Source organism: Tympanuchus pallidicinctus, unplaced genomic scaffold (assembly GCF_026119805.1).
Source record: "Tympanuchus pallidicinctus isolate F22 unplaced genomic scaffold, pur_lepc_1.0 scaffold8, whole genome shotgun sequence".
In the NCBI taxonomy this organism is placed as follows: Eukaryota; Metazoa; Chordata; class Aves; order Galliformes; family Phasianidae; genus Tympanuchus; species Tympanuchus pallidicinctus.
Genome location: NW_026294802.1, coordinates 4,650,065 through 4,667,432, shown reverse-complemented (window position 1 = coordinate 4,667,432; position 17,368 = coordinate 4,650,065). Strand labels below are relative to the sequence as shown.

At 42.4% G+C, this 17,368-nt stretch overlaps 1 protein-coding gene across 2 annotated transcripts in view; it reads right to left on the bottom strand.

Moving 5' to 3' along the window:
• WASHC1 (WASH complex subunit 1) overlaps positions 1–17,368 on the bottom strand; it is a 40,232-nt gene that overhangs the window by 14,912 nt on the left and 7,952 nt on the right. For both annotated transcript variants that reach the window (XM_052667859.1, XM_052667860.1), the window contains exon 2: positions 13,342–13,495. In XM_052667859.1, the coding sequence (XP_052523819.1) occupies positions 13,342–13,490 (149 nt within the window). In that variant the 5' untranslated portion in view covers positions 13,491–13,495. The remainder of the gene's footprint in view (positions 1–13,341; positions 13,496–17,368) is intronic.

Here is a 17,368-nt window from a genome sequence, read left to right as displayed (position 1 = left end):
TTTATTAAATTCCTGTTACTGCAGGAGGTGTGAATCATAAGGGACAGCATTTATGGTTCTTGAAATTTAGCACATCCCCAGGCTCTACAAGGAGCTTGGTGCTGAAACAGGGTAACGGTGAAGAATAACACCATTGGGTGCCACGTATCCAAATTACTGGTAGTAAAACCAGCAGGGTACCACAGCTGATCAATGATATACCATCAGACCTCTAGGAAGAGGTTCAATGGGTTTCCAAAAGGCTGTCAAGGCGAGGAGAGACCATGTGCAGCTCAGGGAAAGGAATACATTGTTCCATGATGAAAGCAGAGCAAGGTGGTGCTGAGCCACCAAGTATCCATCTTCCTCCTCATGCTGTAGAGCCCACTTTCCCCTCGGTCCCAGGAAATATGTCATCGTTCTTTTCTACTACTATTTGTATGCTGTGGCAAAGAGTGACTGTAACTTCCAATTTGTGTAAGAATCTCCTTGGAAGAAGGCCATGGCTCCTCAGGTTGCTGAAGTGATCAACTATTAACCCTGGAACCCACTAGAAAGGGCTTATGTGCAGAGTCCACTAAGGCCTAAACAATCCAAGAGAGCTAGGCTAGAATACCTTAGCGCATCCTGGCTGGCTAACAAAGAATCATGTTTGATAAGGCACTAGAGCCTTCTTTACAGACAGCCTTACTGCAACAACCAGCACAGCCAGATACGAACTGCGAGAAGCTGGAGTCCCCCTCTCACCACTCCCACAGAATGATTCTACCCAGCAGCCAGCAACACTGCAATATTGAGACAGAGAGGGCAAGAGAAAAGCTGCTAAAATGTTTACTGTTTACAGCAATCCAGGGATGTGTTCAAAGCCAGCTCACAGTGTCAGTTCACCTTGAAAGTTGGGAAGGCAAAAAGCAAAAATGGACGCTTTTACAGAAAGCCAAACACATTCAGCCACTCAAAGAAAGATCAACTTGTTTGCTTTCTGCTCTTCTCTCTCCTTCATATTTAAGCAGTTTTTAAAGTCTTATTTCATGTCTGAGTAAGTGTAATCAGAAGCTGTCATCATACATCGTCTCTGGCAGAAAGAAATCCCAAGTGAGACAGTGCAATCAATGTTCCTTCCTCCATTAAGGGTTTGGGTATTATACTAATTAATGTTTATCACACTTTGATTGCTCCTTAAGCCTGATTCGCAGGTGTTCCAGCATTCCCACATTGCCCCACTCCCACAATGCCAAACAGCTTTGCAGCCTGGAGGGGGATGAAGGTTGTCAGGTTACCCTCAGCATGATCCACTCTTCATCTCTCTTCAGAGGACATGTTCTCACCCAAAAGAAACTTCACAAGGTGAAGCAAGAACTTAATTCACTAGGAATTAAGTTTACACAGAAATGGAAACTGTTTTAAATTTTTACCTGTCCATGCAGCACCCACTGCAGCACTGTTCTCCTCTCCAGAACAGCCTTCTCTTTTTCTTAAAGGCCACAGACAAGATCTTAACCTTCCAGCCTCCCATCCTGCGCTGATCTCAAGGTGTACAGCCTTTCTTTTCTTTAAAATAAATACATACTGAGTTGAAAGACTGCGTTTGCAAATAAATCACGTAAGTAGGTCTTCTAGTTTAACTGTACAAGCTGCTATTTGATCAAACTACTTTTTCCACACGTTAGGATGTATAACCATAACAGGTTCTACCCTCACAGTGATAACTGCTGGGAAGGATTGTCTAAAGTACTGGGGAAAAGAATGGTTCCTTCTATTATTTCTGCTGGAGTCTTATAAGTGGCCTTTTGATTTCCTCCACTGGCACTAGGGGAGCAAATACTGAATAATACTATGGAGCTGTTTTCCAGATGGCAGCTACAGAAATTATCTTGAAATACCAGGCAGAAGATGCCTTCAGTAGTGTAACTGGTTTGTTAGCTATATAGTAGTCTTCACTCCTCCTTGCAAATTTCTCATGAATGTTTACTCACTTCAATCTTTTTAGTAATAGCCTTAAGTGGGTTTTTTTGTTTGGTTGCTGTGGTTTGTGGTTTTTTAAATCAACTACTGAAAGGAAGGTTGCTTCTTGTTTGGACAGAATTTTATGAGACTGTCAAAAGGAAAACACTGAATTTTGTTTCCACACTGCTTGAAGTCACACATCGTATTGTGCAAATAGCTTGAGAAGGTGTTTTGGCATCTTGTAATATTCAATTAATCAACTGTGCACACAAACATTAGGTTTCTTTTGCTCCTTTCTCTCACTAAAACTCCCCTCTTAGAATGGCCAAAGATCTTCTTTTCTGTTCTCAAAGATCAGAAATTATGCATCACCACACAGAATCACAGGAAACTTCAGGGTGGAATCCAGGTGACCGTGTGGTAAACAGTAGCTTTCTGCTTTTTCTGGATCACTGAGTGTCAAAGGAGCTCCTTCACAGTCTTCATTCTGGCACCATATCTGATTCTACACAAACAATTTCATTACACCCTTTACTCTTAAACAGGATTTCACTCCACATTTTCCATCAGCAGTAGTCAGAGAAAACAGATCACTCCAGATCTAAATATCTAATGCGTGCCTTTTCCCAAGTGGGGTTGTCAGAGAAAAATGCATGAGCCACCAGCCCAAACTGGCTGAAACTTCTGAGCTTCATCTGAATGTGATAACAGGAGCCTAGCACTTACAAGCCCACAGCAGCTTCCCCACCGTTTGTCTCACTTGGAGCTACAGCAGCCTTGCTACAATACAGTGATCGAGTAGGGAAGCAAGGCAGACATTTGTGGAGTCTTCCTCATCACAGGAAAGGAAACCCACCATCATCTCAAGCACGCAGAACAAGATGACAGGCTGGTTTGTAGCAGAAGATCTGGAAGTTCCTTTTTATTCCCAGCTTTTGCAATAGCACCTAAGCTATCTTTTGAATAAGTTTTGAATCAGCGTTCCTGCCCAAGGTAATCAACATCCAGCCGTGCAACGATGATTAGAACTGATTTAGTAAAAATCCCTGCAGGTTCTACTACGCAGGCTGCACTGATGTAAAGGTGCTGTACTGCGCTTACCTGGCAAGGTTTTGGTAGAAGGGGCAGGATGGCTACTGTGAGCAGCCCAGCACTGTCTCATGTTAGATCAGAGCTGCCCCAAAAGGCCCCCATTGCTGCCAGAGCTGAGACATAAGCACTGCTGGGTGTGCCCTGGGACAGCAGATTTAAGGAAGGGGAAAATCTGCTGCACAACAGCAGCTCTGGAAAAGGAGTGCAGAAATGTGAAACATTGGGCACTGAAGGCAGTGCAGGAGGTACTCCAGGCACAGAGCAGAAACTCCCTGTAGCCTGAGTAGATGCCCATGGAGGAGCAGGCTGTGCACATGCAGCCCACAGGCATTATGTGCAGCCATGGAGGAGCCCACAGTGCAGCAGCAGATGAGGCTCAAAGACGCTGCAGTCCATGGAGAGCATCTGCAGGAGAAGCCTGAGCTGTCAGAGGGCAGCCCATGGGGGAGCAGGGATGGAGAGTGACCATGACAGAGCAGCAGATACTCATGGACTGATGGACTGGTGTTATGGACTGACCACAGCAACTCAGTGCTTCTGTTCAACAGTGATACTTCTCACCATCCTGTGACAACCAATGCTGACTCACAAAATTCCCCTCCAAATTGTCTTACAAAGAAAATACGCCCAACCACATTAGAATTGCGTTCTCAGAAATAGTTACTAGGTCTTTGCTAGTTAAGAAACCTCACTGCTAACTATACATTTTCCCTTTCTCAACCATGCTTCCAATTTCAACTTCTCCTCATAACAGATCCCTCTCTTTCAAAAAGGGTCTCTTTCTTTTAAAAGAAACATTTATTTCCTTATTTATTGCCAGCGATGCCTTTCATTTCAAAATATTTGCACTTCAGAAACAGGATCTGTTTCATGTTACTTCTTCATTTTCCTATAACCAATTGCATTCACACTTAAATCTCAAAAGGCACCTTCCACGATACGCCCATCGACAAGCTAATTTGAGCCTATGTGCTTCACAAAATAAGAGTAACTTTTTATCATGTTTTTCAACCAACACCTTTCCTGAGTAATTAAAGTACTTCTAAGAGATTTCTGGTTACTTTTTCCCAAAAAACTTTGGGCTCTAGACAGAGGGCTTTTTGTAACTGAATTGAAAAGCAGAACCTCTCTGCTTTGTTTGACAGCTCTCTATCATTTCAATGAAGCACTCTGTGGCACATCAGTGATCATATATTATCTTGAGAACAGTTCTAGACACATGATTTCATTTTCCTCAGCGTCCTCAAAGATTCATCTTCCCTAAGTGGTGACTTGCAAACAGTCATTAAGAATGGAAATATTGCTTTCGCAGCAATACCAGAACAAATTCGTATAGTATACTTTTCTCCACCACAAAACTTCAGGATCATAAATTCATACATTCTGCTAGTCCACTTTATTTGTAAAATACTAACACAGAGCAATACCTTCAGCAGCAGCTAATCCCCTAATCCCCAGCTGACAAAGTAAGCATGAAGCATAATAAAAGGTATGATTTTGGCGATGATTTGTTATTTACTTCATTTCCTAAATTGGCCATATGCTAGAAAGAACAAAGAAAGTCCTGCCTAGTGCTCAGTAACCCAACAGGAGTTAGGAGCTTCTCAAACTGCCTCTCAAAAAAGTCACACAGAAAAGTCCTGAGTTTGGCCTAGAACCAAAAAAATCCAAAATGCCACTTTCAAAAGTGCTGTTGCTGAAGCAAAGCCAAAGAACCTAGTCACTGGGCAAAGCAATAGAAAGAACAAGAAATCTTTAGTTGGGTTTGAAGCCATTACTGAAATGACTGGCACGAGACATACATTTAATTGATAACCAGAGAAGTTATTATTGCTGCACTAACGCTAGGCTGAAGGGCAACAGCATTACCTTCTTTTCTACAAGAAATGTCCCGTCATGCCTCTTAGGCCCCTCAAGCATTTCTTATCTTCAGCCTTGATAGTAGATCTAAAATTAAAATTCTTAAAGTAAAATAAAACCATGTATTTGCCTTTTAAAATACGTATTAATCCAGAATAAGGATTGTATTCTTGAATAAATTAAGAATGGCATTGAACTCAGAAGACACTACATTATCCTCCCGGGGTTTCTCTTTAACACATATTACTTCTGATCCTTCATCCTCTCCTCTCCCTAATGGCAGAGCACAGTAGATTCAATAAATTGATTATTTGGAGGATTTACATTAACAAGTTCTTATTTTTCCTCTATTATCATCTGCAAATCGATCTGCCGTCTCCAAAAGCGCTGTTCTCAACTGTCAGCTGTATTTACACCCAAACTCTAACCTACCCCCTTCTGAAAAAGGCCACTGGCAGCACCACAGCCAGTCAAAAAGAAGGACTGCTGAAAGAGAATTTAATCCGCCAGTCAAGTGTGAAGAACAGACCTTTGGCACTCCTGTTTCCTCCCCCAACTCTCTCCACAATGCACACACTACCATCTACAAAGGTGGGAGTCAGTAAAACACATTTCAAGCCTCTTGGTGTTATTTTCCAGACAGTTTTCTCCACACTAGATCCTCGATGGAAGTCATGCCTGTAAAACAAAGTGACTTGGTTGCATCTCTGCCTTCAGGGCTGACTGAATAGACAAAACTCTGCCATAGGAAGAGAAAATAATTCCAACACATGTGTGAGAGTCCGGCATCCGAAGCTGGTTGAGAAGGTAGAGCTATCACTTTGTATAAGAAAAGAACAACAAGACAATTGTGCCATGACGAGTGGGAGAATCAGACAATACTGCCATACCTGCAGGCTACAAAACATGGAAAAAGGGAAAGATTTTGTTTTTGCTGTTAAATACATACTAACTTGTTAAAATCTGCTCTTCCTTGGTTATTTCCAGAGAGGAAAAATAGCTACAGCCATTTGAGGTAGTAATGCGAAGAATCATCACATCACAGAATCACAGAATGGCCTGGGTTGAAAAGGACCACAACGATCATCCAATTTCAACCCCCTGCTGTGTGCAGGGTCGCCAACCACCAGACCAGGCTGCCCAGAGCCACATCCAGCCTGGCCTTGAATGCCTCCAGGGATGGGGCATCCACAGCCTCCTTGGGCAACCTGTTCCAGTGTGTCACCACTCACTGAAAAGTGAAAAACTTTCTCCTAATATCTAACCTAAACCTCCCGTGTCAGTTTAAAACCCTTCCCACTTGTCCTAGCACTATCCACCCACGTAAACAGCTGTTCCCCCTCCTGTTTATATGCTCCCTTCAAGTACTGGAAGGCCACAATGAGGTCTCCCTGAAGCCTTCTCCAAGCTAAACAATCCCAGTTCCCTCAACCTTTCCTCACAGGAGAGGTGCTCCCGCCCTCTGATCATCTCAGTGGCCCTCCTCTGGACCCACTCCAAGAGCTCTGCATCTTTCTTGCACTCGGGGCCCCAGGCCTTGACGCAGTACTGCAGATGGGGACTCACAAGAGCCGAGTAGAGGCAAACAATGCCCCTCTGGATGGAAAAGTTCCTAAGATCTTTTCCAAATCTCTGTTAACATCAACTTCTTGCCTTAGTAGTTTATAGACATAATTTATCGTCAGACAAATCTCAGTCATTACATATCCTGTGAAATAGATTCAGTTCCTTCCAAACCACAGCCATCCAGAGCAATTCAAGGAAAGGAAGCTCGCTTGTCTGCACAAACAGCAGTTTCAGAAGGGCAGAAGCTGTGCTAGGCTCAGTCCTGGAGAAAGTTCTCAGGGCACAAGAACTGTGGAAATGTATTAGGGAAGCATACTTAACATTTGCATGCTAAGAGTCTCCGTCATGAGTGCTCTGCTTTAGTCGAGGGTACCACTGGGATGTCAGTACCATTTCTGCACTCTGAGCAGCTCCACTGAACTCCTGAGGGAACAGCACCATAGACAGATAGCATTTCCACCCCTTGACAATATTTTTTTTCTTTATTTTTCAAAGGGCTCTTAGGTCTCTTCCCATGCAGAAAAGCCTTCCGCTTTAGGGGTAACTGTGAGATTCTTTTCTCACATACCTGTACAGCACCAGGGATACAACATCACCACTATTGTTTCTGGATTTGCTACTCTCAGGCTCTAGGAAACTACCATTTCCAGCCATTAACAACGTCACAGCATTAACAAATCAGACTATTCTGAACTCCATAAGCTTCTACAAGCATTGCTACAATTCCATGGTGTTTGGACTTCATGCTACCTTTTCATTCCAGAAAAAGTTTAGTAAGCAACTACATTAATAACAGAGAGCTATAAGCTCATTGGTTTCCACTTCTCAAAATGGTTGAGAGAAGGGGTAATTATATCTCTATATTTTTTGTTACAGGACAGTTCACAAAAGTTTAAGCCAATTTATAGCTGTTAAGGTACACAGAATGACCCATCCATCAACTCAGTCACAGCTATGACCTCGAATTGACTGTGTTTTAAAATATTTGTTGAAAACAATGTTTATCAAGATAATTACGTCCCACATTCACAAATGAGTTTAATGTTTGCTTCTTTTGGTCTTCCTGCCACAGCTTTTATTTCCGTAAATGATTTTGAAACTAGCTTTATCTGTTTTCTAAGATAGCGAATAATAAAGAATGGCAGCTACTACATATGGCAACTCTCATGTTAAAATTACAGCTCTTTAAAAATTGTAGAGAAATTAAGCTAAGCCATAGGGAATCTATACATGGTAGTAAACTCATTTTAGCCTACAGATACACAAAAGCCCATTACAAACCAAAAGCAATAAAAGTTGAGTCAGAAAACCAATACAGTCTGCATGCGATTGGGCTAAACGTTTATCTGATTCTCTTTACCACTTGTCTTGTGTACTGCACATGCCATGTGTTTTGATCTAAGTGCCTCATGTTTCCATTAGATATTCTATCACCAGGAAGGGCCCCTAGAATTATAGAGAGAATCCACTCAAGAGTTTGAAATCATTGCCTGACTTCTTATTCAAAGCAGCCGTGAGACCAAATTCAGGAGTGGGAAAACACTTCTGAAACTTTTGCTTTTTTTTCTTTTTTTTAAACTACTTACAGCAAACTGATATATCATCAGTTTAGTATGATTGCACCTAAGCCACTCTTTATTTTTAATAACTGAGATTATAGCTAAGGCTTGTGCTCCCTTTCGTGTTCCTTTCAGCCACTTCATCAGCCTGGACACAATTTTCCCTCATTTTGTTTTCAGATATGAAATGAAGCATGAAGAGCCCTTCTTCCCCAAAGAATGTTTTCTGTAGCTAATGCAAAGTCATCTCATGCTTTGAGAATGCTTTGCATTAATGCCTAGACTGAGTCTCTCAGTTATTCATTAAAACATACTTCTATTTGCACACTTACTATTAGGTGTGACAAGTTTAAGTCTGCTTGGAGGAGGATATTGAGGGTGAAGCACTTCAATCATTTCTTTAAATTGCTCATTTTAAGCTACGCTGAAGGCTTTGTTAGCATAAAGAAGGCTACAGCTTATTAAGTTCAAGCCTGCCTTTCAATCTCTTAAGGCAGAACAGATTGATCAGTGTCTTTTTGGGGGAATGGGATTCAAAGATAAACAGACTGCTAGTGATAGAAAATGGTGTGGAAGAGCCGATGACTCTGAGCGGACTTAGAGCAGGGGCTTAAGTAACCATCACTACATTTCAATGACAACGCCATAAAAAGAACCTTGCAGAGTCAAATTTAGCATTCTGTTCTTCTCCTTCAAAAGACACATTTAATCTCTGGAAGTCCAAAAGACACAGATTTTCAGCACTCTGTGAAATGAACAAGAATTCTGTCCATCACGTTTGTTTCATTTTTTATGGAAATATCTTTCAAGGACTTAATACCATTTGGTCTCACATTCCTACTACTCCATTTTCATTTCAAGCTGTGACAGCTGTAACTATGCTCCCCACCTCGTCACCCCATAGAGCTGTCAAGGTATCTGAATGGAGCCTTGGTCTCATATCATACGAAGTTTTAAGCTTAGGGATTTCAGCAGCATTCAGAAAATCTTAATCTGGACTCCTACAGAACATTCACTATCCCTTCCCTCTCCTTGAGTACATGGGATGGTTGCTCTTGCTAGCTGCCATCAGCTATCCGGGCATGTTGAACTGATCTTCTCACGTATCAACTCTTAAAGCCTTTCCCAATAGCTCTGGAATATCTCTCAAGCTCCACTTTACAAGCTTTCAAATTCAGCTTCTAGAAAAACACAAGAACTAAAACTTCTGAGCAGTTTCTTACAAACAGCATGCTACATTTACAAAAATTCCACATTAACTGGACCCATCTCTACAACAAAAATCAACATCTGCAGGCATCTTTATCTTCTCCAAGCTCCATGTCTCCATAGCTGTAAACCACACACCCACTCCTTTACGTCACCATTTTTGCTTTACCTTCCTAACAATGAATGACTGCACCTAGGGCATTTCAGGAAAGAGGTCTGAAACTAAACTGGACCAGCATCTTCTCTCAGATGGTCCCTGGGAAGCCTTCAAAGTATAATGGGGTGACTTGTTGCTTTACAAGGGTCTTGTCACTTCCAAAGGTTCAGGTTGGATATTAGGAAACATTTCTTCCCAGAAAGAGTGGTGCTGCAGTGGCACAGGCTCAGGGAGGTGGTGGAGTCACCATCCCTAAAGATGTTCAAGAAACACGTGTATGTGGCAGTGAGGGATGTGGTCACTGTGTGTATGGGGTGGGCTGACAGTTGGACTGGATGATCTTAGAAGTCATTCATTGTAGTCATTCATTTCCACTAGTGATGATCCGGATTAATGATGGAGAAGAAGTGGGGGAACATCCAAATGCACCTCACAATTTAGATTTTCTCTGCCTTTTCTATTTCAATCCAGACTGACAAGCAATCATTGTCAAAGCTCATTCCAGGGCACACATCTCACAGAGCACTTCCTCTCTATATCTCAATGTTATTCCTGTCCCAAACTTTCTTTAGGGCTCTGTTGTCCATGAGAAATTACTGCAGAACTTATGATTTGATTATAGGCAAAGGAGACTACAACCTTGATAATGACATTCCACACCAAGTAATTGTTTTCTTTCTACTGCTATCACAGTAAATGAGATAACTCGGATAGGCAATTTCCCACAAATCTGTTATACAAAAGTGTACAGTCTGAATAATGAGCTGACATATTAGAGGTTATTAACATCTCCTGGCAACAAAATCTCTCTCCAGAAACTGAGAAATCCCAAAGGCCTCACTTACCAAGGGGCCATCTCAGAAAACCTAAACCCATCACCATTTTTAAGTACTTATCAGAATAACGTTTTTGTAAAAAAATAAAAATCCACAACACATGATTCCAACACAAGCTTTCACTCAGAGAATGCTGGTAATAAAGTAATAAACAGATGAGATACCATTAAATGAGTGTTAAAGTTGGTCATTCCTCCTGCTGAGGCCTATGTCAATAGTCGTCCTTAGATGTCCAAGAGTTAAACTCGTATAGATATTATGCCAGATTGGATCTGTTAGAATATTTATGTTTTCAGCAGTAATTATATGTATTAAAATCTCAGTAGCTGCAGGCAATGAATTTGGTCCTCTCTGCAGCTTCCACTACAGATTAATTGCATGAATTCAGTTAACATATACAAAGTAAGAGCTTCCATTACTCCAAATTACAAACCCCAGAAAGTACATCCAGCCTCTTAATCTCCTCACACAGTGGTTTCAGCACCAAGTGGACAGGACTTCCTAAGAGTCCTAACTAGACTGTTAACAGCAGTGACAGAAGACATCAACTTGCCTGGCAAATAAGAGCCTGCCTGGGTCAGTGCTTTCCCCATGCAGAACATGGTACTTTACTATTCGAAGGATGTAGGATGGGTCTCTGCTCCCATGGTTTAGGAACATGACCCAGAGGGATGCCGCCTTCTTACTGATTCCATCTCACAGCCCAGGTGCACTGTTAGCAAGGCACAGAGGTTTAATTTCTATGGGTTGCCAGATCTGCTCTCCAGTGCCTTCCCCAGTGCATCACTGGGTCTCAGGTATAACTGACGCAATTTTTTGCACCTGTACATTCCTTAAGCTCTACAAAATAATGAACTTTCCCAAGTACCCCATTCACCACATAACTCGCCATAGGTAAATCCAACAGCAAATCAGTTTGTCTGAAAGCATTCCGAGAAATAACAGCTTGGCAGAAATTTCTCACGGTGATTTCCCAGAACAGTTTTCCTGTAACCACAACAGTACCACAGCTGCCCTCAGTCGTTCACCAAACGAAGAGAGGAAAAGCTCACCTCCCTTGCACAAATGTCCTTGATGGTCATTTTCACTTGTAGAATTCATACCCATCTACCATGTCAGCAACAACTCAAAGCAGAAACTTTGATGAACTAATGTGGATAAAATAATTATCTGTGGAAAGATTCCTATTTCCACAGAAAGTAAGGGAGATTCTTTCACTGCACTTTCCACAAATTACAAACTGGCTTGCCACTCTCAGAGGCACACTACCAACCCAACGGTTTCTACAAAACAGTATTACAAAGATGCAGATGTTCTGATGCTGAAGTAATGAGTTTGACACACTCAGCTGAGACTGCCAGAACGAACAAGTTTCCTCTCTGTCAACACTGCAAGCATTTTGCAGATCAGAGCAGCCAGCTTCCCCAGATAAGGCAGCTTCTTCCTGGAAATGGAAGATAGAGCTGCCTTATCTCAGGATAGGGAAGAAAAAAGGTCACTCTTCACTAAAAGGCAAAGTTCTCACCTTGAAAGCTCTGCCCCTTGATTAGCATGGAACAACCAAGGTCATGGAACTTTTAATCAGATGCCTGCGTAATTACTAAATCATTATTAATTATATCGGAGAGGTAAGACCTCAGAGGAAAGGCAAAGCAAACAAAAAGCCCAATGAAGCCTTCTCTGCTGTTGGAAAAAAATTGGTAATTAAAAGTCATGAGTGCACCGAAGAACGAAGGAACAGCATCGCAGTCACTGCTCAGGACTCAGAAGTGACTTGCATACAAAACAACAGGCTTGCCTCCCTGGGGAAATTACAGGACACTGTGTTGCAAAGCAGTGAGCTTAAAAAAAGAAAACAAAAACAGGGAAGGAACGGGGAGGGGGGGTTGGGAAGAGAAGGAAGAAACACTTCTATATTATCAATAGCTTTATTTGACCCACAGAGAAGGACAGCACTGCCAATCAGTCTCAGGCTTGAGGGGTGGCTTCCTGATATTTGTAGCAGCTCTGTAAAGTCTTTTCCCATCCGTATGTCATGAGCTGCCATACTGAGAAGCACACAAAAGAATGAGGCCTTGTGTTCAGTTAAGTCCAGCCTACACACAGCCCTGTCCAGGAGCCCTTCAGCCCTGTCCAAAGAAAGATTCTTCCAAAGAAAAGCGTTTATTTACTCAGTAACCTGGGCTCAGCCTTCATGACTACCCTGCCCTCAGAGGCTGTTTTTCAAAGTATTGCTATCAAAAACTGAAGGACTTCAAACTGCCCTTAAAAAAGCAATCAAACAAAGAAACAATTCAAAAGAAAGAACATATCATATTCCTACTCACACCATAATAAATCATAGGAGGCAATGATGGGCCCCACTGAAACCAAAGCAAGTGTTCTTGCCTCTCAGCTGCAGTATTGATCTTCTGGTTTCCATATCAATGATATGACATGCTGTCTCCAGGCACTGAGATGTCAAAGATGGCTTCAGATGAAGAAGACACTAGATAAACTATAATTTGCAAGAAAACCCAAGAATCTTTCTGATCTGCTATATAAATAGTCTTACAGATCTATCTATGTAAAGATGACTGTGTGCAAGAAGTGGCAGGCCTGGGTTGAATTGCTGAAGACACCAGGTTAGATAGATCATGAGATCTTGATGAGAAGAATGGGCACTAATGCGCTCTACTCTTGGAACAATATACAAAAACAGAGTTCAAAAGTAGCTCAAGAGCAGTTTGCAAGTCCAGAGATCAGAACAAAGAGACATTTTCTACTCTACTGCTCCAAGTACAGTAATTCAGAAAGACACACCTTCAAAATACTTCAAATTAGAAAGTCTTCCGTTCAAAATACGACCAAGAAAGAATCAAAGATGCTCAGAGCTGAATAGCAATGCAATTTGTGGGAATCTGCAACTGAATTAGAAACTAATAACAAACAACCTCTTGCAAACGCAAGACATTCAATTATGCCTAACTTTGACAGTACCTGAATCCAACAACCTTTTACTGAAGTGCATTTGGACCTTTTCTGAAATTCCACTGCTTGCCAATGCAATGCATTTTCTCTGCATTAGCTTTATCACAGAAGTCCATTTTCAAGTGCTGAATGCTAGCCCCCCCCGCCCCTATGTGAAAGAACCCACCTGTTGAAAATATCACCTGACACCTTTTGCAGGTACTGAAGTGCATCTGCCACCTGCTGAACAGCCTCTTCTCTGCGCAAGTCTGGTTGGATCAGGGGGACGGAATATGTTTGCCCCTCCAGAAAGTGCTTCTGGGCTACGGTAGTCATTGTGCCTAAAGGAAAGAACAAAAAGAACATCATAGCAAACAGTCTTCTATTGCATCACTCTTCTATTGTATCACAGCTTTTGCTTAGAGACTTCACCCTCTGCCCTCCCAACTATTTTAGGAAAGTGTTTGCAAGGTCATCAACGAGCTGATGAGGAAGGCACATTTTAAGGTTGATGGATTGATTTTTTAAAAAACCCAATGTAGCTATAGTAAAGGTGGGAGCCTTTTGCTTGCCTGAATGGTCTTAGGAACCACAATTTTATTTTTAGCATGATCATTAACAATTTGCAGTTCAGTACTATGCTGAAAACAAAGGCCATGCTTTGGAGCAAAATCAGTTCAGGCTGCTGATGAAGATTTGTCAGAAATCACCCTGTCCCCTCCTCCCATTCTCATATTCCAGATGGATACATTTCAGGTCATGCAACTCTATTAGCAAAACACAGCATTTCATTTTCCACTTCTGCTCCAAGAAACCCAAGAACTGCTCCCTTCCAAGAACGGCAGCTAAAAAAACAACAGGGCACGCATGTACATACATGCCCTTGCTCCAAGTAGGCTAATGAGACTTCTTCCATTCTGAGACTCCCAGGAGCAGCTCATTACTTCTGGTAACTGGCTCATTCTTTGGTAACTATCTTGAAAAAAAGACTCCTTATTTCAGGATCCTTTCACATACAAGGGCTGAACAGTCACAGAAACATTTCAGTTGTCTTCAACACATGCACCGCAGTGCTATGCACGCTCCTAGATACAGCCAAGCCAAGAGCATTGCTCTGCAACAGAGTTAGGACAAGGCTGTGAGCCATCCATGCTTCCATGCTGCCAGCTGTGCTCATGTCTCTTCCTCCAATGTTCCCTCAGCCTGCCTCCCATGCTTTGGTGCACAAAAACAACAAAAAGTTCCTGGGACATAGAGGAGGGTGTTGAAATTTGTTTCTCTGACCATATTAGTAATTGTAAACTCACAAATATAAACTGCTTGGACAGTCTGATCTAACAGAGGCAAGTGTCCATATATTTTTCTGAAGCTTTGCTATTAGGCCTAAGCAAATCCTTTCAAATATGTTGTCTGCATGTGTCGTGCTCACTCAGACTATAAAAGACCCAGTCTACATACAGCTGCTCACTATGAGTTTTCATCATGCAGCGTGCTGTACATCAGCACAAGCAAATATTCACTCAGCCGAATGGAAACAAACAAAAGCAGGATGGCAGTATGAGGTATCAGGAATGGACAGATTTGTCTCAGGACGCACACATTCCCCTGTGGCACTTGGAGGTTACCAGGAGCTGCTTCAGGGAGCACTGCAGTGTGCAAACAGCATCATGGTTGCTGCACCCTCATTAATGACAGAGGAAGGCTCTCCCCTTTCCCAAAGGAGGGCATGCAGAGGAGCTTAAAAAACGCAGAAACGCAAGTGAGGTTGGAGGAATTCAGAAAACAAGGGCCTGAAGAGACAGCTGCAGCATCAACCAGCAGCTGAGCAGGTGAAAATTACAGGGATCTTCACACACTCTTTAATTTCCCTGCCTTGCTGCACAAAAGGCAAGGCTATTAGATTAGATGAGCCTGCAGCCATTCCTGCAGCACCCCCCTCTGAATTCATCATTTTTGATCCTACTGTATCAGCTAGGAAATACCATCTCGAAATGTGGTCTTTTTTTTAATTATTATTATTTTATTTATTTATTTATTTTTTTAAGCAAAGTGAAAAAGGAGAAGGAAACCAAGGAGAGCCATAGATAACAAATTTGCAAAATCAAGCCCAGCCATCAGAAGGCTTGGCGCTGCCGCAGGAAGCCCGGGCCCATTCTGTTTCACTTCATGCATCACTGGCAGCAGGCTCTGAATCCACCCTCTTTAGCAGCAATGTTTGCACACTGATTAGACTTCGTGACTGTGCCTATTCAGCAGACAGGAAATTATTATTTTGACTTGTAAAGCATACAAGTTAATCTGAAAAGGAGGGCGGCTAATTCTCAGATGGCGTTTTTTCATTTGCTGACCGTAACCAAGCTTGAATCCTTTTGATTTCAGATCTCTGACCAGAGTGACCGAGTGGAACAAAGCGACAGGCGAGCACAGTGAGCGTGCAGCTACAACATACTTCAGCTTCAGCTGCAAAACAAGTTTATGATCCTGCCTGTCACCGGTCACAACTCATTCGTTGCATCGATACTGCTGAGTTTCGCGATGCCTATTTTAAACTCGGATCAGTTCAATGACCCAATTTACTGCAGCCAGAGAAACAGCTGTAATTGCCCAGTCATGAGACAGAGCGGGAAGCGGGGGCAAGAAGGGGATTTGTTAAACTTGCTTATCAAAACCATTACCGTGTAATCCTGCCCCAGAGGATAACAAGGGCAAGCTTCTCACCTCAGGAGCTAGATGAGATTATTCAGCCCCAATATCATTTCCCAGATTCTCACCAATCCTAATGCTTTCGGTGACCTTTCTAAAGCTACACTCCATCCAGCAGCCAATGGACAGAAGCCCATGCTCTGAAGCAGCACTTCCCCAGCCACTACCAAGCTGTTTCTCTCCTTGCACCTAGAAGCTACAGATTGCCTTTCAGGTTCCAGTGCCTTGCAAAAAACAAACTCACACTGGTGGAGCAAAGTAGGAAAAGCCCGAGGTGTTCCTGCTTGTGTTCTTATTATTTTGGCAATCAGCAAACTTCAGCTTCACAGGCTCTTGACACAGCCTCTCACATGAGCTCCCCATTCTCACCTTTCCAAAAAAAAAATCCACCAGACTGGAGAGATGTGGCAGACTCTGTAAGAACCTGCTGTCAGATACAAGAGACGATTCTTTCTTTGCAAGGTAACAAATAACAAGTTTAAAGCAAGAAGGAGCAAAAACAGCAACAGCTTTCTAAATGACCAGAAGGGCAAAATCCCTTGCTACAGCTGTTATTACATTTTCTGAGCAAACCAACTGGGGAAGCAAGCCAGTTTTACAAGCACTCTGAGTAACACCTGACTGTGTGCTTAGAATAACAGCAGGACTGCTTCTTCCAACAGAAGGGGCCTCCAGGTACAAGGAAGATTTTAATGGGAAAAATTCAAAGTATTGCCAACCAAAGGCAGGAAGGGAAGCAAAGACCAAATGTCACTCAGCAAGACTGATTCCTCCTTGATCACAGCCATCAGTGTAGCAAAAAAGGAGCAGCCAATCTCCTTAACCATATTCCATTACCACAATCAATAATTACAAAAAACCAAAGTGCCACAGAGGAGAAATATCTCAGCTTCCCCATTCTGCCCAACGGACACCAAGCCTTCACTTAACACACACCAAAGATACAAATAAACTCTTCACGTCTTTCACCTAGAATTGCCTTCCAGAGGAGCAATAAACTGGTTTCAGTATCATTCCAGATTTTTAGAGAGGAACTAGCATGTGTCAGCAGAAAGCACTGCATCCTGAAATTATGAAGGCAGGCCAACAAGAAATGCTCTGACGCTGCAGTGAGAAATGGGCATATAAAACCCCAAGGCAAGTATGATTCAGAAAAGCAGATGTCAGATCACCCAGGAGATTTCATCATTAGTGGTATGACCACCTGTGGGCCACACAAGGCAGAGCAAGCGGCACGGAGGCTCTTTTTTTTGTGATCAAAGAGGCTCTCGAGAAGAGCTGAAGCATCTGGGAGCTCCAGCCAGTTTTTATTCAATTATTTTTTCTATGTCAACTTTCAAGATCAAGAAAAATGCGTTCTTGTGTTATATAATAACCACATTTGCCTTATTAAGCTGCAAAGAATGAGAAAATGATTGTTTTCTCACCGCACCTCCTGCTTACGTGTGCGATATCCTGATTTGGAAGTTCTGGCTTGAGCTAGCGATTGTTCACATTTGCACTGCTGCCTG